Here is a 23,742-nt window from a genome sequence, read left to right as displayed (position 1 = left end):
ACAAACTGAGCCTGTCTCCTTATGCAGCAAAGTAAATAAAAGTTTGGGATTAGGATCTTACTTACACCCTAAAAGTTTACCCCATTACATCTTCATACTTATGCCCTAAAAGTTTGTGTAGGGCTTCCTTTGTAGTTGCATGATTAACCACATAAAATGTTTTCAAAAGGAAGTGATGGTTCTGTTGTGATCTGCAGTGGTCCTGTAAAATCTATTAAAAGGATGACCAGAATCTTCAAGGTCATGCTGACGTGAAGGCCACAGGACATGTTCATGAGTGTATTTGGGAGTTGTGACTAGCCATCTGTCCTGACTGTGAGCTTCATGTGATTAAAATGTGTAGGTATCCTTCAGTGGTAATAGCCCATATCAACTTCCTCATCTGTCATTTCTCCCTAAGCTTTTCTTCATGCAATGTGCCTCATCTTGTCCATTCCAAACTTCTATTACTGTTAACTGGGTCTACCAGTTTTTGCACTGCTCTGTGAGTAGTTATTTTAAAGCAACAAGCACATTGCCATTAGTAAGAATGGTTTTCTAATTCAGATCTGATGCTATCAGCATAGTTGGTGTCATCACCGATTTCTCAAACAAGAGAATGACAAAGTGTATTCTGTTTATTGAAATATTGGAGTGTAATCTACGTGTAAACATGAATTATGTTTCACTTGCATTCTGTGAACGGAAAAGTTTGTTTGCAAGTAACAGTAAAGCAAGATATGTATGTGGACATAGGAATATTTTTATAAGTAGAGAGAATTTGTTTTAGCAGTTTATTTTTAAGACTGTCTGCTAGCTTCTGAACCAATTTAGCTTCTTTTTTAGAAATGTCTTAAATTGAAAAGAAAACCTTGCAAATCAGGATTTAAAATAACTCAGAAGATTTTTGCATGGTTCACGGATCAGACAGATCAGGCTGGATCAGTTTACAGAAAGAGTTAGATTAAAATCTCGTAGTGGTTCAGGGGTGTGTTCCGCTTATAGTTTGTTTATTAGTGGAAATGAATACAATATGGTATGGCTTTATGGCTTCCAGACAAAATGTCAGAGGGTTTTTTCCCCCTCTTTTAGGATAGTACGGCACACTAACATGGAACCCAACAGGCAGAGACCCTTGCCCGCTAGTTCTAAAAGACCACATTGTACTCAAGTTTAACATTCATGCAAGAGCTGAAAAATGAATGAGGAAGAAGAGATCATAAGAAGAGAAGAAGCTGGTGCTTCAGAGCACTCATTGGAAGTGCTGTGAAGGAAGTGTTAAAGCCCTCCTTTAGTGTGAAATTCTCGTGCTCAGTGTTTTTAGATTACTACAAAGCTTAAACTGTAACAATTTACATTCCATCATACTAACCTTGGTCTCACTAATTTAAAAGAATACAGCTGCAAAATACTATTTCATAACACTATGCCCAGACTTGCCTACTTGCCTGTGTTTGGGAGTTCTGCAGCGAGGGTTGCCTGTTGAAGCAGTCTCATCTAGCTTGTTACATTAGGACCACTGCTGTGGAGATATGAACGCTTAAAATAGATAGGGGTCACTCAAGGTGCTTTTCTTGACTTCTTGACCCTTTTCAGCCAATGCTGATGTTATGAGAAGGCAGAAACACTTCGGGTTTATTTCTGCAGAAGTTTTTGAATGGTCTAAGTTGATCCGGCTGCAGTTCCTCACTGTCCCTTGTGCCAGTGCTCATGCAACTGGACAGGGCGATGCTTCAGGGAGCCACTGTGGCTGAAAGTTGATGGCTTCCTTTGCTGCCGGATTGCTGCATCAGCTCCTTGAATGGTTTCCTAGTCGGTCACCTGAAGGCCAGAGCCAGGAAAAGCGGAGGAGGCTAGGAACGTACAGCTGTAGAGAAGACAAGTCTGCCTTTCCTTAGCTCAGCTCTGAAAGCTGTGGACCTGGCTCAAACAGTCTGAAGTAACACAAGTCCAAGGTAGCCTATTTAGAAATACTGTCTTTTGCTTATTCTTCCAAAGAAGCTGTTAGCAACTGACTGGATTTCAGTGACATAATTAAGAGTTTCCAAATCAAGTATAATTACAAGATTCTGGCAATGAAAATAAATGTGTTGTAGTTGAAATCAATGAAATCTGGTTTTGACTGGGTGATCTTAATTGGGTGAAATTGCAATTTGGACAGGGCTTCAGGAAAACATTGAAAGAACCAAAGAGACATTGGAAGGAGCAAGGTTTATTCCACTTTTCTGTAATATTGCTGTTAAACCTGCCCCTTTGTGAATATCTGATTTTATTTTATATGAAAGGAAATTATTAGAACATCGTTCTGAAACAAAACTTTTGTTTCTGTGTAAGAGTAGTCAAACTGTGATGTGGGTTGATTTTGCTATATGATTTTTATTTAAGTACAGCCAGAAAAAACTTTCAAAAGCAAGTCTTCTTACGTTGCAAAAGTGTTTTCTGTTTTCAGCATTCTAGTACAGGAATACACATTTAAAATGAGGTTTTGATAGTTACTAATTGAAAGTAAGCTGGTGGAACAACAAGTTGAATTTTGTTAAACATCTTGTCGAACATGCCCTTTTGAAGCAATAGTGAGGGATGTTTCTATCCAGATGCGTTCTCATTTGCTACTCTCCGGGTGGGCACTCTAATCTAGTGTACATGTGGCTACAAATGCAATCTCAGACACTCTTCTTGAAAAATAATAATAAAAAAAATACTGTTTCCTGCAGCCATAACTTGTGGCTAGATGTTTCAACTGCAAGTGTTGAAAGAGTCATGTGCACAAGTTACTTGAATGCTAAAAAGTGGAATACATTCTGAATTGCATTCTTGAGCAGTGTCTCTAAATTTTTTCAACTTGCCAGACCCCAGTTGTTTTTCTTCTGGTGCTAATGACCCAATGTACATCTACTGACAATAGGCTTTCTTTTCTTTCATACATTTTGTGAGAATCCAGCAACTTCCAAGTTGCAAGCATTTGTAAACTTTTATTTAGTTAGAAAGCGGAGGAAGCAAGGTTTCAGTTGCAGTCTCAAACTAAATGGGTTCTGCTGTCGCATACATGCGCTTTCCCCCCCTTCCCCGAAAGAAGGCACAAACCCAGTTTGTTTTCTTAGTAGTATACAAAGCTCTTCAATTTGGACAGGTTATCATTCTTAGTAGTAGTAGTATTAGTATTGTTGTTACATATTTATTAAATATAAAATGGATTTTAAAATATATATATATATATATGTGTGTGTGTATATATGTTAAAAAATATACAGGTTTATTTCCATAGAGATATCATTGTTGGGGCTGGTTGATAGGTATTTTCTCTCAGTAAAGCATAGACACCAAGTTCAGTGATATTGTTATTCTAGGTAAGTTTTCTTTCTTGTTTAAGGCTTGCAAAGTGACATTGTATCTGAAGACTAAAATTCCATGCTGTGTGAAAGATATGTCTGCCATGTCTCAGATGGTACCTTTTTTGCTGTTGCTGTGTACTGGCGATTGGTTATGACAGCCGAAATAATTAACTTTGTATCTGTTGCATTCCTAGCGTTAGTTTATGGACTAATGCCTCCTTAAATGTTTTTTTAAATCCCATTTCCTAGAAGGCTTCATGATATGTCCTTTGTACTTGCTGATACTGAAAAGGAGTGTGTTCAGTAGGGTCTGCTCCCCAGTGGAATAGGTGAGGAAATTTTTGAGTGTGAGTTTCAGGGAAAATATAGAAAATGTCTTAATTTTCAGTATTAATGAAACCCTTCCTATCTAGGTATTCTTTCTTCTAACTTTCCTGTAGGAGCATCTGCCAATATCGCTCGCTGGACCTGAGTTGAGATACTCCAGTATATTGGCAAAAGGGTTCTTTTTTGAGTGATGAAGAATTGAGCCTTTTGTGTGTGGTCTGTCCTTGTGACATTAACAGCATGAAACAGCACATCTTTCAGAAAGCTAAATAATCTAGAATTTATAGAGTTAAGTTAAAATATTTCTCTTATGTTGTGTTGCAACATGCGTATCCGGTCCTAGAAATGTTTTTTTAAAAAAATCTTCTAGATGAAGAATAAACAGTGCTAAATAAGGTAATAACATTAAGCTACAAAATTCCTTACAATTGTGTCAGTGTGCCTTGGAAACTTCACACATACTGGAGCAAAACAATATTTATATCCATGAAAGACCTCCTTTTGCCAGATGCTCCTGCTTTTGATTTGCACTGTATCCATCTAGATTTGCACATTGTCAGCAGGGGTTTTCTAGAGTTATGAAATGCAAAACTGTTAAATGAACACATTAATCATATACTCTTCTATGTTTTAAAGGAAATGTTGTAGGGATACTCATAGTGCTTTTCATTCTTTTCCTAAGTGCTCTAGAAAACCATCATATATGTATTTCAGCTGTGTGATTTCACAGAATCACAGACTGGTTGAGATTGGAAGGGACTGCTGGAGGGCATCTTGTCCAACCCCCTACTTAAGCAGGGCCACCTGGAGCTGGTTGCCCAGGACCATGTCCAGATGGATTTTGAATGTCTGCATTTAAGCTCTCCTGGTGAAGACTGAACAAGGGTTTTTTTTGTCTTTGGCTGTTCAGCTGTATATTTTCAAAGTCAAAGGTGTGCGATTTTGGTGGATTGGGGAGTGAAAGATCTGTATCTCTCTGCCTGGTCCCAGGGCGCTCTGTTCTGCTGCTCTTAATTATTCATTAGATTCTACATTGAAGGTAAATAACTTTGCTATTAGGAAGAAAATAGCTATGGGAAGAACACTTAAATTTGTGACTTTGAAAATGCTTGACTTGTAATATGTATATTTTAAAAATAGCACTGGTTTTGTACATAGCAATCACAATGGAGAACCCATAAGCTTTTTTAAAACTAGCTTATGTGCATTTGCAGTGCTTATCTGTTAAGATTCCATTGCAGTGATTTTTTAAGGAATGGACACATGATCTAAAGCAAAAAAACATGTCACCAGTTAATGAGTGAGTGCCTACCAACTGAGCTATGACAAACTGCTGTGTATATAAGTTCTGAAGTAAGATATTTGGAAATGGCATAAAATTAATATGTTGGGCCGCATCACATTATCACTTTGGTTTGCTTTCCAGTTCCTTACAGGCCATATCTTCTTGAAAAGTCAGTTGATACGTGTAAGCTTCTTATGTTTTGGACATGCACTTGTTTTTCATCTTTTATGTTTTCATCTACTTAAAAAGATGCTTGGTTTAAACTCCACAGTGTTACTTTACTTTTTAAAATACAATTGTTTAGCTTGTTTTTTAATGTGCACAGTTCATAAAACTTTTAAATCTTTAAAAATAAGATAGAGTAAGTATAAGTATGTGTTTAAAGTTGATTACCTATGTGATGAGAGCTGCATTATCCACGTATTCAACTCCCTGAGGCAGCAAATTTAGTGAGTTCTCAACAACACAACAGCTGTGAAATAAGTTCTCTGCAATTCATTAGACTGACCTATTGAGTGCTTTGGAAAGCACTTCTTGTTACTTCTATAATTTCTGGTTTGTTAAATGTATAAAGAGGTGTCTGCTTTGCTCTTTGCCTTTGTAGCACAGCTAATGCACCAGAAGATGATGCTCCAAATCGATATTCCCGAACAGACAGGACAACTTACAGCAGATACAGCAGAGATGCAAATTCTTCTGGCACTTCTGTACCAAGTAACACTTTGGAAAAGAGGATTGAGGAACTTGAAAGGGTAAGTACCAACTAACATCTGCATGGTGTACATCTGAAATAAAGTACCTTTGAAACTCCATGGGGAAATTTACAAGTAAAATATCTAGAAATGATGCTAAATGCTTGAATTACAGATAGTTGTGACTATAAAAATGTATAAAGAGTCAGACTGACTGAGAAGAATGTGAACTTTCTAATCACAGATGTTTAGTTTTCATTTGGTATATGTGAGAAATAGTTGAGGTGAAGATCATACGCTTAGAGAGCCAGCAGTGCTCTGCATATTTCTCATATGTACCCCATGACACACCAACACAGGGCAAGTAACTTGGGGGAAGGAGGGGCTCACTGGCTGTTCAGAAAATTAGCAAGCCTCCTTCTGATCTATTTTTTTTTTTTAATGTACTGAAGTACAAAATATAATTGCTGTCCAGTTGTTTGTTAAAGTTTTAAACATTTAAAATACATATTTAAAACAAAGTTTTCTTTATTTCAGACATTCTTCATACAAACACTTTTGGGAAATTGTAATAATGTTAAAGTTGAGATTTTCACCTAAAACAGTATTTTGCTAAATAATGTCATCTGTGTAATCTATTACTGGCTTCTCTGTCTTCCTCTGAAGTGGATTTTTGTAGGTAACTTGCCAAATATTCTTGAATTCATATAGATGAAAGTTACTAAGTAAACACAATTTGACTAGATCTTTTTTGGAAAGGATGAAAATAAAGCCTATTTTGTAGATTTTTGTTTAAGACCTGGGGAAGCCTGATTTGAGTGAATTACACTGTAATCCTCCCTTTCAAATCAGCTTCCTTCTGAAATAAGTTAACTGCCAGTAACACAGAAAATAGAGGAAGATTTAAGGGCTTTCTTTCCGTATCATGAACCCTGATTTATTAAATTCCTAATGGACATTTTCATTTTTTCTCACATTCGGGCTCACAGATCTAACAGTGAGTCTTCAATCCTTGTTAACAATAGTATAACCGACTCCTCCCCCCCACCCCCACCCCCCCCCCCCCCCCAAAAAAAAAAACCCAAAAAAACCAAAACCAAAAAAAAAAAAAAAAAAAAAAAAAAAAAAAAGGAATAACCCTCCCAATATAACAAATTTGGAAGCTGATGCTTTACATTTATTTACCTCTGGTTTGGGCCCCTATCCAATTTTGGGTTCATGCTTAAGTTAAATTAAAACATTATCTCTGGAATCAGATATCACACAGGTTTGCTGTGGGTAAAATATTTTCTTAGATGTGATTCTTTAGCTCCTTGAAATGTAAGGGCTTGAAGATGTGGGTTTGACTTGCTGTAGAAAAGGAATTATAGGTAAGCGTGTAGGGGTTTTTCTTCTTTGTTTGTTTGTTTTAAATGGTAATAACTTGAAACTGTCTCTTAAAACCAAAAATTACATTTCAAACTTCATTGCATATTCTGGTTTTAGGAACTTGCAAAGGAGAGACAGGAAAATGCAAGATTAATGAAGATGACACAGGACAAAGAGGAACTAATTGGAAAGCTGAAGGAAGAAATTGATTTATTAAACAGAGTAAGCACATACTTTCTTATATAGTGCTACTTAAAGAGGAGATAAAAGTCTTTGCGTTCTCTGTGCTTTTCTTCAGGCACCTGCATCCACTGGGTAAGGTCAGAAGAGAATCAAGTGTGGGGTTTTTTGTATTAGTGTAACTTTTCAAGAGGCTTGTTAGTAAGTTATATTTTCTCCAGGTGATTTCTGTTTGTCACGGTTAACTTCCATAAGTTGTGTGTTATTGGAGTACCTGAATTTCTTGTTGCTATAAGTGTTCGTAAAACAATGTTATAAAAGCAAGAATTCTTTACTGCCTCTTCTTTCCAAATTCAGTTTGTACCAGGAAATAATTAAGTTGGGGTTTTGACAGTTTTCTCAATAAATTGTTACCTAGGACTTTTGTTAGACAAAGTAATTATAAATTCAATTTCATTTTAGTCAGCTTTTAATTACTAATAATAGTCTAGATGATCTTGGAAAGATTTGGGAGTAAGTGCTTTATATTCTGACACATATTCTCATACTCTTTATTGTTGATCCCCAAGGAAAGGCAGAACAAGACAGGAGGCAGGAGACTTGGGCTAGCATCACTCAGGCAAGGTGTGTAGGCGGGAGAAGAGGGGGTAGAAGAGTTCAGACATGCTTGGGAATAGGACAGGATGAGAAGCTTTAAAGTTGATAGAAGATACCAATTTTAACAAGTCCCAGTTCTAAGGGCAGACAGGAACTCTTTCACAGAATGGATTAGTGACCTGATCTTGAACTTCCTGGCTGAGGTGCAGAGCCTGGATGTAGTAGGGAAATATGCTTCTACTGGTCCAGTGCAGAAATTCCCATAAAAATTCAGAAAAAAATTTCAGAACTGGCTTTGGTCAATCCAGCAGTGAAGGGAGGCAATAACTCTGTGTGCATAGTGGCAAACTTTCATTTTGCACTATTCATTTGTAGCAAAGGAGGACAACAAAAGTTTGCATACTAATTTAGAGGACTAAAGTAGCTGAGATAATTCTGAAACAAATATCTTTTTTTTTATAAAGAAAGTTGGGAGTTAATTTGTAGGATAAATGAACTATTGTCTGTTTTGGAGAGAGTTTTTCTATTTTAGTTGGAGAATTGGTCTTTATGCCATTCTTCCATTCTGCAAAGAGTCTGTCACATCTAAGCTGACAACCTTATTACAGTCAAGGCAAGTGTTCATTCCTTCTACATAATGGATGGCAAAGCTACTTAATACTGCTGGTCACACCTGACTTCCTGACTCCGAGGTCAGAAAGAACAAATCAAAGGACCCTAAATCACTGAAAGCTTGTGTTTTAGGACCACAACTGTTTGCAAGGTTTGCTGTTCAAAAAACAGTGTTTTGTTTGGGGTTTTTTTTCCTGCTATATTTGAATTATGATGTCCTAAATTAAATCCATTGAGTGTCTGACTAGAAACCGTCTTTGAACATTTGCAATGAAGTCAAGCAGTGCCTGTGCTTTGCCTGTGTTTGAAGTATGATGGCAATTTCTGCTTGATGTGTGGAAAGAAAACATAAAACAGAATATAGTCCTTCCAAAAACCTCTTTATTATAAAATGACTAAAATTATACCGTTCCATGAGATATACAAAGCCACCTTATTGGTACTCCCTGGGTAGCCTCTCACAAATGCAAAGAGAATGTTTTCTTTTTTTTTTTTCTCCATCAGGTCAGCATTTATCATAGCTATAACATTGTCTGTTAGCTTAATTGCAGTGCAAGTTATTTATGTTTGCATCCCTTGGGATTTTCTTGAACGATGAAATAGCTGCCTTTTGACTTTATGACCAGCTTAATAGTTTGTCATCTTACAAAAGTTTGAACCCATATCTCAAGTGATGTTTCCATTAAAACAGATGCAGTTTTACTTTCTTTTTTTAATAGCTCTTGTATTTATGACTGCTTCTATATTGGCTATCCCTGTGGATTTAGAAAAAGAAAAGCTTTAGAATATTAAGAAAAGCTACAGCAATATTGCATTATTCCCTTGATTGAAGGTTATGGAAGTTAATAGTGCAGTCGTATTTGCCTAAAGTTTATTATCATAACTGAGATCACGAGAGCCAGCACTCTGTTCTTCATGGAACGTTACTGTACAGACCTGGCACCAGGATTGGATGCTTTGCATGGAAGAACAGTTGTGATCTTCAGCCTTCTGCTCAGATAGAAGGATGTCCGGAGGACTAAACTTTACTTAGTGAGCTCATGCAGAGCTCATGCAGAGATCATGACACCAAGTTGTGTGGGAGTGTTGATCTGCTTGAGGGTAGGAAGGCTCTGCAGAGGGACCTGGACAGGCTGGATCGATGGGCCGAGGTCAATTGTATGAGGTTTAACAAGGCCAAGTGCAAGGTCCTGCACTTGGGTCACAGCAACCCCATGCAACGCTACAGGCTTGGGGAAGAGTGGCTGGAAAGCTGCCTGGTGGAAAAGGACCTGGGGGTGTTTGTTGACAGCTGCCTGAATATGAGCCAGCAGTGTGCCCAGGCGGCCAAGAAAGCCAATGGCATCCTGGCTTGTATCAGAAATAGCGTGGCCAGCAGGACTAGGGAAGTGATCGTGCCCCTGTACTCGTGTCGTGGTTTAGCCCCAGCCGGCAGCCAAGCACCACGCAGCCGCTCACTCACTCCCCCCCCCCCCCCCGGTGGGATGGGGGAGAGAATCGAAAGAGCAAAAGTAAGAAAACTCGTGGGTTGAGATAATAACAGTTTAATAGGTAAAGCAAAAGCCGCGCACACAAGCAAAGCAAAGCAAGGAATTCCTTCACTACTTTCCATGGTCAGGCAGGTGTTCAGCCATCTCCAGGAAAGCAGGGCTCCATCACGCGTAACGGTTACTTGGGAAGACAAACACCGTCACTCCAAATGTCCCCCCCTTCCTTCTTCTTCCCCAGCTTTATATACTGAGCGTGACGTCATATGGTATGGAATAGCCCTTTGGGCAGTTTGGATCAACTCTCCTGGCTGTGTCCCCTCCCAGCTTCTTCTGCACCTGGCAGAGCACGGGAAGCTGAAAAGTCCTTGACTAGTACAGCAACAACTAAAACATCTCTGTATTATCAACACTGTCTTCAGCACAAATCCAAAACATAGCCCCATACCAGCCACTATAAAGAAAATTAACTCTATCTCAGCTGAAACCAGGACAACTCGGCACTGGTGAGGCCGCACCTCGAATACTGTGTTCAGTTTTGGGCCCCCCACTACAAGAGAGACATTGAGGTGCTGGAGTGTGTCCAGAGAAGGGCAACGAAGCTGGTGAAGGGTCTGGAGCAGAAGTCTGATGAGGAGCGGCTGAGGGAGCTGGGGTTGTTTAGCCTGGAGAAAAGGAGGCTGAGGGGGGAGACCTTATTGCTCTCTTCAACTACCTGAAAGGAGGTTGTAGAGAGGTGGGGGTCGGTCTCTTCTCCCAGGTAACAAGTGATAGGACAAGAGGAAGTGGCCTCAAGTTGCGCCAGGGGAGGTTTAGACTAGATATTAGGAAATTTTTCTTCACTGAAAGGGTTATCAAGCATTGGAACAGGCTGCCCAGGGAAGTGGTTGAGTTGCCATCCCTGGAGGTATTTAAAGGACGTTTGGATGAGGTGCATAGGGACATGGTGTAGTGGTGGTCTTGGTAGTGTTAGGTTTATGGTTGGACTTGATGATCTTAAAGGTCTTTTCCAGCCTATACGATTCTGTGATTCTGTGATCTCTTTAAAAGGTGTTGCTGGTAGGTAACCTAAATAGTGATCTTTAAATTTGACCGTCTATGCATTCATGGTATTTCTCCATCTTTTCTATTAGTCACAATGTGCAGTTGTTGCATGTTAGGCTGTACAGACATGGAAAGAATTTCAAGTCAAAGAGCCTAAATAGCTTTTTAAAATGCCATTTTATTGCATAGCTTTCTGACTGCTCAGCCCTCGTATTTAAAGAAATGCTCTTTCTAGAAGCTTCAGTCAATTCATAACCATGGATGCATCCTTCATTGGCAAAGATCTTGTGTTACGCTTGAAAAACTGTTTTTCCAAGAATCCTGAAAACTTCTTGGCAGACTTTTTCTCATTTTAAGTACATGTATTTACTTAATGTAACAATATAATTTTACTGAGATCAGTCAGTACATCACAAAGATACTTAAAGAACATGAGCTGCATTTATATTGAGAAACAGAAAAGGCTTTCTGCCATAAATGGCATTCTTTCACTCCAGTACATTAGCCACTAAAAGTACGTCTGCCACATTTTTCGTAAGAAAGGGGTAATTGCTTCATAAAAACCTCAAATGTCTGAAGGGAAAGGCATCTCAAGACATTTAAATATTTGTAGGCTAAGTTCAACTGTCAAGTAGTTTACACTTGGTCATCTCTGACCTCACTAAGATGTCACTGTAGTTAAATGTGTGTTTGGAGAGAGTCTGTCAGTGAGGATTTACAATCTAATTGGGGTCAGTTGTCTAGTTATTGGTTCCTTTGGTATGTGAAGTCCAAGCTTTCCTGCTATTGCATCTTTTTTACTAATAGGCATACATTAGTGTTGCAATTTTGAATACAAAACTTTAAATTTTGGAGTGGCAAAACCCACCTGCATCTCTCTGTCCAATGTTTCTGTGGATATTTAAACTGCAATAGTTATTTTTCCTGGCTCATATTCAAGAAACTCTTACTTGTAGTAATCTTTGGAATGTTATTTTTGCAGCATAAATATTCCACAAACTTTTAATATTTTATTTTGAGTAAATTATAGGTATTTTAAACAGAAGGTTTTTAGGTAAGCTTTAATTGAGGCACCTGATGCTAGGTTAACAACAAGTTCAAACACAGTATTATGTATACTGAACTAAAAAAAAAAAAATCATTTTATTGAAGACATGTTGTCCCTTCCATCTGATTATTGATCTGAACTGCACAAGAGAGAAGACAAAGTGTGTTTCCTATAAATAACAGTTTACCTTGTAATTGTAATAGGTATCCATCAGAACTTTCCATGTTTAGATGTTTAAGTCACTTGTATCTGTTATGTCAGAGTGGTCAAATGCTGTTCCTGGAAGTCATTCGTACTGTGATGCAGCATTACTTCTGTGAGGCAAAGAGGAATTTCTGCTAGTGACTTCTTGATTCCACATTACAAAAACAATAAAGTAATTGCAAAGGTATTGCGGTATGGATTTTTGGCTTGGCAAACTGAAGAGGCTTTTAAAAATCATTATACCAGTTAAACACAACATCTCTAGCGTGCACTTCTGGAATGACCCCACTAAAAAGAAATAAGAAAATGGGCTCTGTATGTCAAACACTGCTTAACAACTTAAAGGAACAAGAGAGAGAAACTCTTTTCTCACTACTGTTATATGTTTGAACTAGCATGGCAACAGTAAGGTTTTGCAGATTTCAATCAAAAGGCATCTAAGATCTCTAATGAGAATCCTGGTTCTTCCTCCTTTGCCTGCCTTTCATTTTCCTCCTTGAAGTGCTGTCCTTGAGGTCACTCTTCTGTTTGTTCATTTTTTCTTTCTCATTCTGTTTCTTCCATGGTTTTTTTTGTACAGTAAAATTATTTTTACCAAAGTAATGCTTATATTAAAGGGCCAAGTTCCCTGGTTTTCACTTTAAAAGCTTGAAAAGACTTGGTAGGAAGTGAAGAAGTGAAATGGGAACTGGGTAAATATGGTAATTGGTGGAAGAGGGATGAACATTTCGGGTGGGAGCAATCTATTTTAAGCACCCATTACTACTGTGTATGCTGTCTGTTCTTTCAGTAGTAGTTTAGATGGAAGTTACAAAGTGCCTTTTAATTTTTTTCACAGAAAATGAAAAAAAAAAAAAAAAAGGGCAGGCAGTACTTTTTCTGAAAATTTTGATCCTTAATTTGAAACACAAAGCAGGTCTTCTTGCAGTAATAACCAGTGATGTGTCTATGTGAGCGAAATAGTTGCAGACAAGCAGAGTCTGGGGAGCAGAGGCAATAGCTGACTAATACACTTTCTGTGTATGCCAATAAAATAATCATGCCCATCCTACTTTTGTTTCTTGATGCATTAATTCCTGCTGTAGCTTTAGTTTTGATTATATGTTTCCATTTAAGGGTGCCTGTACATGGCAATATAAAGTTAAGGTTCTGTAATTACAGTAACACTTGGAAAAAGGCTGGTTTAACAGATTTAAGGGTAGCTACTGTGACCACTAATTCTTCCCAACCCCAACTTCTTCATTTCAGGGTTAAGATGCTAAATTCCTGCTGCTACTAATTGAGAGTTTGTATTTATGTCCTGAGAAATGTTTGTTTTTCTTTTTCCTTTCACAGGACCTAGATGATATAGAAGATGAAAATGAGCAATTGAAGCAAGAAAATAAAACCCTCTTAAAAGTTGTTGGACAGCTGACAAGGTAGAAGATTCAAGCCTCAATGAGGAAAGATTTAAAAACTACTGATTGAACGTTAAGGTCAATATAGTAAAAATTCTTGTGTTGCAGTATGTTATAATAACTGTCTTTATATTTATTGTTAGGAAACCAGATGAATGTTTATTTTCATAGTACTTTCTTCTTCATTCAATGAAATGGCATCAAATTTGGGGTATATTTTTAGCTTTCTTTTCACATAAGAATAATTAAAATTTTTTTACATATTTTGAAATATTAAGTTCAAGAATATTTGGGTTTTGTATCTTCAGATTACATCTGGAAATGACAGTAATTTAAAATGCATAGCACCAAGATCACTTTCAGTCCACGTGGGTGTATATTTTTGAAACGAATGGAAGCAATACATAAGCTTTGTTTACACAGATCCAAAATATATATTTTGGGAAATATTTCCTTTTTTGTTTAAACAGCTGTAAAGTGGATGCCTTATTATTGATGTATAACATTTTGCAGATTGATTACTTGCTCTAAAACTCTTGTATGTTGAGGTTTTTTTACCGTATCTGAAAGACTGACGATAGTAGAGTGTAGCAATTTTTTTTTTCTGTATAACAGTATTCTGGCAGGAGGGGGAGGTTTTATTAAAAAAAAAAAAAAAAAAACCAAACAAAAACAACCCAAACCAAAAACCAATAAATCACCTGTGGTATCAGCCTTAATGAGTTCTTAGAATCATATTGAAGTTGTGCACTGCAGTTTATTATAAAGCTTTTGCTTTAGCAATGAAATGCAAGTTTGCTATCAGATATTAAGTTTGTTTGCTGTGTTGAGAATTCAGACAACGCCTGGAGCTTTCATTTTAGCAAAGACACTTTTGCAATACTCTTCTACTTAAAGCTGTCATCTTAAAATTTGTAGTGATCATAACCGATACGAGTTTTTGATGTTTTTAAGCTGGGTGAAAATTTTTGTACATAACAAAGTAGAGAGGCATACAAGTGATTAATGCCCTTTTGAAATATCAAATGTTTTAAAAGAAACCCTTTTATCCTTGATTTTAAACTAACAAAGTGTTTAAAAAGTGCCTGTTTAGATGTTACAATCCAGTTATGACTGCGTACTGATTCTTCTATAACATGACAGTAGACAAAATTTTCATTTGGCATTAATCACAGACCTCGGTTAAGAATTCTCTTCTTAAAATTCTTGTTGGGCTGAAATTTGATGTACTTCATTTCATCTTAATACAGCAAGTTTTTCATTCCTGATCCGAATAAAGGTATATGTCATTTGAGTCGGGACACTAGAAATGAAAACATTTTGAAGGGTCCAGGCTTTTTCTTGACAGTTTTGAAGTTTGGTGTCAGAAAGTTGCATGCATATAGTTTTTTGTTACCTTAAAACTTAAAGGCAACTTTAATATATAGTAACGATCACCTTTTCAGATTTATCAGTTGTTTTCATAATGTGTATTTAATGACTGTAAGAGTTTCTTAAATTTCAAATCCAGGTATTATTGTTCTGCCTTGGATTATTTTGGATATAGGATAGAATGCATATTATTTTGCATTTATGTATTCTAATGAGGAGGAACTCTTGAAAGCTTTAAAGTATTTTTCAAGACATTTATATTCCGGGATGCCTTGATGTTTTCCTTCACAGTGGATGAGATTCCCATGGGAGACCATTTAAAACCTTTACTCAGGGGTTTAAATGGTACGGGGGTTTTGTATAGGCCCTCTGAACTATGATATACACCAATGAATGTTGCTTTTAATATTATTCAAACAGTAAGAAGTCCCTTAATTTATCAGTTTCATGAAATTAAAAATTTAATTAAAAAAATCAGTTGAGATGTATGCCTTCTGAATAAATATGAAAATTTCTCTGGAAGAAAATCTGATTTCCTTCTCTGTGTACTAGGGAGGAAATACACGTACTGATTTATGGCATGGGATGTCAAACGTATAGAAGCATCATTAAGGAGTTAATGCAGAACACACAGATATTAATAAGAAGTTGTAAATGAGATATTTCATAAACTATTATTTCACGTACATTTTAAACCAAAGAACAATGACAGCAAAGAACATAAGCAAGAATTACTTGTTGTCATATTACCTCTTCTTGGTTTACATGTGTATTGACTGAAACTTAGCAGCAGAAACCCCAAAATTGGGATTTCTTTTTTAACCTGGACATGTAGCTGACAGGAATATTTGGCAGAAGTACTTCTGATACCCTAGCTTGAGGAGGTACTGGCAAGGGAAATTTACAAATATTTGAAACCAGTAATGCTTCAGGCAGAATGTACGAACAAAGGAACTGTTGGGAACTCACAGATGAAGTACCTCAGGACATTATTGTTGTTGTGTATTATTGTACAAATGTAAAACTCTTCCTGGTTTTAAAATTTCCCACAAATTGTATCTTCAAGCATAACACTTCTGCTGACCTTTTTGAAGATTTAGATGGCTTTTTGGAAAAAAGTATGTCAAGAACAAGTCATTATCGCTTACATTATCAGGCTCTTGGGAGAAGTTTAGTAGACTCTAGGAAAAATTATGTATTACTTAGAATGCTAATAATCATCTAGTCATTACTTGCCAGTATCTTTTTATTTCAATAGGGTACCCTTATAGTCAAGCTCAAACATAGAATAAGCTTTTATCCTAGGTGATTTGAAGGTGTTAAATTAGCTACCTTACCAGCAATTCACTAACCCATGTCCACGTCCTCGCCAGTCCAACACCTCAGTCGTTCTCAGTTGTGGGATTTAAAAGCAGAAAGACTGCTGTAAGTGGGAACCCACCTCACTTGGGAAGGCTATATGATTCCTGAATGAATCTGGATATTAACGTACCTAGGCTAAATTAATTTACTAGGGCTTGGGGCGGGGGGAGGGGGTGTTAGTATGCAATATTAACTGTATGGGTAAGTCTCTTGGAGATTTCTGAACTTTTATGTCTTAAAATTCATACCAAACCGCTTAGGTCTAGCATCTGTGTTTCTGGGTAACTTGGGTCATTTAGGAAATCTAAACAGCAGAGTAGTCCCATTGACTAAAGCAAATAAGACAATTTTTTTCAAGATACTTTAATAATGGACAGCACATATAATTCCTATTTTGGTAATGCAAAATGATACTCCTGTTATGGTCACATACTGTTGTATAGAAAACAGATACTACATCCAGAGCTGAAGGTTAAAGTTGTGCAGAAATATTTTTTATCGTTGATAATATGCGCTAATGTTTGTGGGATTTATTCCCTAAAGAGGAAGTTCAACCATGTATAAGTGTTGGTGATTTTTACAAGGAAATTCAAATGGCTCACTTTTCATTTTTTAAATAATGAAATGGCCATGTTCAAGTTCAGTGTTACTTGATGTGTATATTAACTGAAAGAGTGCAGTCTGTATTTGCAAATGAGTGTTTTTTCGGTCTTTAAAGCAAAATTTTTCTTTGTTAATTACCAGATTTGTATATACACGTTTGGAGATTAATTATTTCTGTGTTAGATTGGCTCTGAATTTGAGAGGTGGAGTGAGAAAAGAAGGTAACAAGAAATAAGTCAGTGACTTCTAAAGTAGGAAGTATAACCTAAAGATTTTTTTTTTTTTCAGCTGTACTGAGAATTAGCTGTGGAAAGATTTGTGATTGGCATAAGCACTACAAAAGATATAGGGGGTTTAGTATGTTGGAAATAACTGATAAACCTACATCAAAGCTCTTTTCAACTTGTCTGGTATCATTACAGCTTGGAAACTTGCTACCATAACAGAGACCAAAAGGAATACCGGAGATCAAATTACTTTTTAACATTTTGCTAGGAGAGCAGAGTTACACTGACTCCAGCTGTTTTATCATTTTCTGTAAGTTCTTTGTGGCTATTTCCAGCTTGAATTGAAAGAAATCAGTATTAGTAGCCAAAAGGAAAGGTAATTATTGGGAAACAAATACATGAGTAATAACTATGGATACAATTAATGTGTGACTGAGTGTCAGTATTTCTTGGGCTCAGACCCTTTAAAGAAGATGTCAGTTGAGGCGGTCCATTTGCATCAGTATTAATGATCATAAACATCTGACATTTTTAATAAGAAACAACTATTTTAGTTGGAGAAATTACCATTGCAAGCCATGACTTAAAAACTTAGTCCAATAAAAAAAATTCATGCTGGTACCTGCAGCTGCTGAGACTAAGGAGGTAAGGATTATACTTAAAAGTTTTGTTAAAAATGAAACAAATCAATTCTGGATCTTGTAATTTAATTTGACATAGAAGTTCACTACAGGTCTGTACCAAGCCAGTCATTCTGATGTCAATACCTGCAAAAGGTGTTGACACGAGCATTTCTAGAAGCTTTTCTACTTCTGTTATTAAGCATTTCTTTAAGACTACTTAAATATATCCAGGACAAAAAGGACTTTGATGTGTATTTTAGTAGCATTCATGTTCTTCCAGGTATGTTGACTTACTGTAGCAAATCTCCATCTACCATTTCTCCTTGTACTGTAGCAGATGTACATTACCTTGTTAATTTAATCCTTTTGCTTTTATTTCTGGATTTCTGGTGTAACTGTTCTTGTTCAGGGCTAGTTGTGATTTTTCTGTTCTGGAAAAATTGTGATAGTTGAGTTTTCCTCTGAAAATAGTCTCATAATCATAATGCAGAGTGATTTTTTTTTTTTTTTTTAAATATCCATTTTATGCATTTAAAAAGTTGAAGCATCATTAAACTATAAATAAACTAAATATCCATTTTAGTTTTGAACATTGACTAGTTGTGATATTATTTGTGACATCAGATTAAAAATGATGTTGAGATTCTTATTATTGCAGGTAAATGATACATGTTTAATCTCACAATAAAGACTGTGTGCCTTCATCCAAATAAAACTAAATTCTTTTTAATCCAGGATGACTACTTATTGTGTTTAAGGGAGAATTAATATTGTCTGACTAAAATTCTAACTGGATTTGTCACCCATACTGGGAAGTTCCCAACCTGAACTGTTAGAATTATTTTTACATTCAGATTCAATTCTTCAAGTGTGTATGTGTTTGCACACACACGAGAGAAATCTGCGTATTTCCACCATGCTAATTTTCTGCTTTGAGAATGTAGTGAGTATCCTTCCATCAATTAAATGGAAATGACCTTTTCCTGTACTTCAGAGTTGAAGTATAGCCCTTCCCAGGAAAAGGTAATGAAGGATGTTACAGTGCTGCTTCTACACAAACAAAGTTAATTGACTTCACAAGAGATTTAATCTCTGAAATTTCTATATGAATACATGTTCTCTTCTCCTGTACAGGCAGAATCATTAAAGACAACCTCCTTTTCATTCATTGCTGCAGACTACACATAAAGAGAACAAGTGGATCATCAGTAAACACCAAGGAGATAACTATATCACAGTTTATCATAAAGTTTGTAATGTTTTAAAAAACAGCTTGAAACATAAATACCATAAGAAACCATGCATTCCACACCACGGTTACTTTATGGAAGAAGACATTATGAGCATTTGCACTTAGTAAATTTTAAAATGTTCGGTGAATTTGGCTTACTCCTACAGTTGACTTCCTTTTTGAAAGCCCAGTGGTCTTCAGGTTTTGTTTTAAAATACAGAAGTATGTCCTTCCTCAGTTTTTGCCTTTGGCATTTTAGGTTCTCAAGTCTTGCTGGGAAATTTTAGCTCAAAGTACACAAGTGCCTGTTCTGAGCTCCTCCTTTAGTCACTGGATTTGTCATACAATGTCTACCTGATCTTAGCACTTGGTATGTTTTCCTGTGGATCTTCTAATTTTTCTCTCATAGCCCATCTCTTCCTTTCTCTTTTGTAATTTTGGTATCTTCTCGTTTCCCTTGTTCTGCTAGAACCTTCAAGTGGTATCTATGATCTTTAACAATGTCCATAAAACTATTCTGGGCTGGATTTTTTCCTCTCTTAAACAGACCTCAAACATTTGTGGGAGAAAATTTTCTCATTTGGTGAATAATTACACTGTGGAACATACTGCTGCTGGAAGTTGCTCTGGGACACCAAGAACTTACCAAGGTTTTGAGAGGAATTGAATATTGACGTGGATATTGAGACAATCCAATGTTCTAGTTATACTGTTAGTCTCCAACTGCTAAAAATGAAAAGGAAACCTTGTAGGAACATCACATCGAAGAGTGATGTTGACATATGGAAATTATTTGGGCAGGAGTCAACAACAGGGATATCCTTCTGATGTGTGTCTAACAGTCCCAAATAGCACAATTGTCTATAGAGGTCTAGTGGGTTTCCACCTACATCTACAGGTTTGCAGCTGAGAGCTGGTCTGATAGCCCTTTGTGTATGGGAACTGATGCTTACATTTCACTTGGCATTCCTTCAGCAGGAAGGTCTAATTACACAGCCGATAGCCATAGTCTCTCTAGCTGATATCTCAGTAGGGATTTCTGTCTAAGCAAACATGACTGGCAATTTCTGGATTCACTCAAGACATTTGAAGTAATATTAAGCCTTTGACATGTTTTAGTATTTGATTAGGAAATGGGTGGAGTCTTTTATACCACGTAAAAAGACAGCGCTTCATCTTTTTAGGCAATGTCAAGTCCCCTAGGCCTTTTCTTGAAGTGAAAGTTGCTGCCTCCAGAGAAGACTTTTTTAATCTGAACACCTTTAAATTGGGCTCATTTTATAGTCTGATGAGGGTGCTCACCTCAACCAACCCAAAACCTCCAGGCCTTCTTTTAACAAGCACTAGAAGTTAAATGTCTTTGGAAAAGTTCTAGGAGCAGATTTGAGGGTTAAGCACTTTAAGACCAAAAGAAGTCTGTAAGTCCTTGTTTTCTTCATTGAAGAAAATCTGGCTAAAAAGACAAAACCCAGCAGTGTTTCCGAGTGACTCCCTTGGTAGTCATTGATGGGCTTCTAGGGAGCACAGTTGTCTCTGCACACCAAAGTCCTGCAAGTACCTTAATATAGCGAAGAGTAACAGCAGAGCTCTAGAAATGTCTGACTTGCGTTTTCTACTAGTTTGGCCCAAACTGTGCAAAATATGGTTAGTAATTAGTGTTGGGATTGTAGTGGGTGTTGCTAATGAAGGAGTAGGAAAAGTGAGATTCTCTTACTTTTTTTACTTGTATTTTAGGCGTTCTTCAAGAAATGTTTCTGTGATGTTAATTGCTGCGAGATTAAACAGTAAACTTTGGCAATAATTAGGTAAATTTTAGAAAGAATCTTTAAGGTAAGAGGTGCTGTCTTTGGTATCTTTAATGCCTTCGACTCGTAGGTATTTGTTATGGTAAAGCTCTGTTACAGGTCACAAAAGATAAAAGCCCTATCTATACTGCAGAGAATGATAATCCAAGTCTACGCTGATTTTTAATCAATATGCTCTAAATTTTTAAGAATATTAAATAACATAGGTATCAAACTTTGTTTTGAGATCTGGAGTTTCTTTAATAAGGGAGGTAATGAAAACGTATGCATATTTGGTGCTAATGCTCTGCCTTTTTTTCTGGTAAACAGAAATGCTGTTGAACAGGTTTTATAATTGATCTTCTCATTGACTTCTTTAGGTGTTACAGCTAATAAAATCTGTGCTTACTGAAATAGCAAAAGGATGCATTTACAACACGGTGATAGCAAAAATGAGAACTTAATCACTGCTTAGTCTTTTAGGGTGGGAACTCAAGCAACTTTTATGGGTTTCCCTTGATGAAATGACCTGGAGATATTTAGATATTACAGGCTCATTCAACAAGCTATTGCGTAATGGCATGCAACAAAGCAGCATTAACTCTTGTCCTTTCTTTGTACCAGGGTATTTTCTAAGAACCCAAAGCATAATTTAAAAGAAAAGCAGTGTTTTTCTGTTGCACAAGATTGTATTTGAGAAAACTGCAGGTTGATAATTGGCGTCTTGACACATTCTCCATTAGTATTTATCTCTGGAAATCAGATTTTGTAAACTAAGAGCCTGTGCTATGAAATCTTTGTTTTTCTCTCTCTCTGAAATGTTAATCTCTGCTTTTGCCTGAAGGCTCGTTATAACAATGATGCATTTTAGACAGTTTAAAATTTTGATTGCAACAGTGTAAGTGTGGTTACAGCCAGCTACCAAATATATTTAATGGGTGGGGACAATAAAACCACTGAAGCTTTGCAAGTTGAGACTCTCTAGAAATAACTCTCATATTTCTCTGTGAAGCAATTATATAGAAAATGCTAATTGTTCCCAACTGAATCACTCTTTCTTCCTGTTTAACTGCTTCTGCTTGCTATAGTTTGTAATAAAATATCACTTAAAAACCTCTGTAATTGTGTTGCTCTGGCTTTGTATGAGAAGTGACATTTAAAAAAGACTGGCCACTTTCAATTTTCACTCTCCAGATGCTAGGATTTATAAAGATGGTTAAAAAGCCAGGAGAAAACGTATGGGTTGAGACTGTGGAAGGTTGAATATTAGGGAGAGGAATAGGTATGTAAAGATGAAGAAAATCTAGGTTTTCTCCAACATTTTTTTCACATAGTTTTCAACAAGGAAAGGATGACAAACTGCATATTTTATGAAGATCTAACAGTGGTTCCAGTTATCACTGCAGTATAGTTAGTGTTTTTATGAGAAAAACATGATCTCCAGCTTTTCATTTGTTCACCTTTGCACAAACATTTAAAAAGGAAAAGAGTATGACTTTCCACCCTTCAAGAAATGCAAATTACTATCTAAAATCAGAACTTTGATCATATCTTTCCTAGACCATGCTAGGCTGTAGATGAATAGGCAAAAATTTTGGACATTACTTTTCAAATATTAAATTGAAATTTTAATTTCATTTTAATTAAATTGAATTAAATTAAATTGAAATAATTTGTGGTACTGCTATGGTAATATCAGTTAGTATGTTTAATGTTTTTGCGAATGTGTAGGGCTAGCCCCAGGCATTTAGATCTCCAGCAGAAATGTGATAGAGCTGATTCTTAGGATATGGTGGGAGCCCCTTGCTAAAGTGCCAGGACCATATGGAGGACTTCTAATTTGTTTGCATCTGAGAGCCCTCTTGCTGCATCCTGCAGATTTAAATATAACAAAGTCTTCTTCAACAACTTCTGAGAGATTTATGGGGAAAAAAACCAAACCAAACAAAAAACCCCACAAACCCCAAACTGCTTTTGCAGTATACCAGATAGGTGTATGCAAGTGTTACAGAACAAACTTTAAAAAGACTTTTAAAAAGCACATTGAATATAATGTTACTGAGTGAAGTAATTTAGTACATTTTAATGTAATTCACTGTGTCTGTCTGAAGTGGTGGTGCTTGTATGAATTGATAAAAACACTTAAAATAATTACAATATATGTATCAGGTTTATGTTTAGGAGGTTAGAATGATATTTCATGTAACTGAAAAACTGTGTATTCAAGTGCTTTCTTTACATCCATTTAAATAGCTGTACTTGTTTGAAAAAATTAACCTTTTTGTTATAGGAAATGCTAACTAGAATTAGCGGTTTGCTGCTGGTGTAATGATCCATCATTTTTTAATACTAAAAATTTTAATCCAAAAATTGATGGCTTGAAAGTCATGTTCCTGCAAGAACTGCAATGATTGTTATCTGTATTGTAAGTAATACCTAAGACTACTTAAAAATGAGGTAAACATTATTTACATTTTCTGACTTTCTTTAGTATTCAGTAATACTCATTACGCACTTTCTTAACTTTTTCTGTTTCACTGAGATTTCATATGTGTGTTTTTGGTTGATCTGCATAGCAGCAGGAGAAAGATACTCTTCTGGGTGCACTCGATTGTAAATGCCCAGAACTGGATAAGCATCTCAAGAAAGGTGCTTCTTATTTTGAATGAAGAGGCTGGTGCAGCTCTGTAAGCATGCTCGTCATTCAGATTCCTTTTAAGCAGCTGTCAGCAGTCTCCACTGAGAGAAACTCTATGTAGGAATCGCATCCTTTTTATTTGGCAACCCGTCCATTGAGTTTACGTGGCTTTTTGAATGCTGTTAATACTGTAGCTGAAGCAGTTGAGAGCAGAAAGAATTGCACTGGCTTCCTTCTGTGGGAGCGTATTGCAATATTTGGAAACTGTGCCTGGCAATAACTGTGTAACTTACTCCGCCAATAGAAGTGGATTGCTATTTGGGATTTGTCGTAAGAAGTGGAAGTGTTCAC

At 36.5% G+C, this 23,742-nt stretch overlaps 1 protein-coding gene across 5 annotated transcripts in view; it reads left to right on the top strand.

Annotated features, from left to right (window-relative positions):
- PAWR (pro-apoptotic WT1 regulator) overlaps positions 1–21,922 on the top strand; it is an 89,723-nt gene extending 67,801 nt beyond the window's left edge. For 3 of the 5 annotated variants that reach the window (XM_075496204.1, XM_075496222.1, XM_075496213.1), the window contains exons 5-8: positions 5,528–5,675; positions 7,101–7,205; positions 13,491–13,573; positions 15,476–18,262. In XM_075496204.1, coding sequence (XP_075352319.1) covers positions 5,528–5,675; positions 7,101–7,205; positions 13,491–13,573; positions 15,476–15,581 — 442 coding nt within the window. In that variant the 3' untranslated portion in view covers positions 15,582–18,262. Of the gene's footprint in view, positions 1–5,527; positions 5,676–7,100; positions 7,206–13,490; positions 18,263–18,872 lie in introns of those variants that run through there. The other 2 variants (XM_075496229.1, XM_075496237.1) reach the window with 2 other exon arrangements.
- Positions 21,923–23,742: the final 1,820 nt, after the last annotated feature.

Source organism: Mycteria americana, chromosome 1, assembly GCF_035582795.1.
Source record: "Mycteria americana isolate JAX WOST 10 ecotype Jacksonville Zoo and Gardens chromosome 1, USCA_MyAme_1.0, whole genome shotgun sequence".
In the NCBI taxonomy this organism is placed as follows: Eukaryota; Metazoa; Chordata; class Aves; order Ciconiiformes; family Ciconiidae; genus Mycteria; species Mycteria americana.
This window is presented reverse-complemented; position numbering and strand designations above follow the sequence as displayed.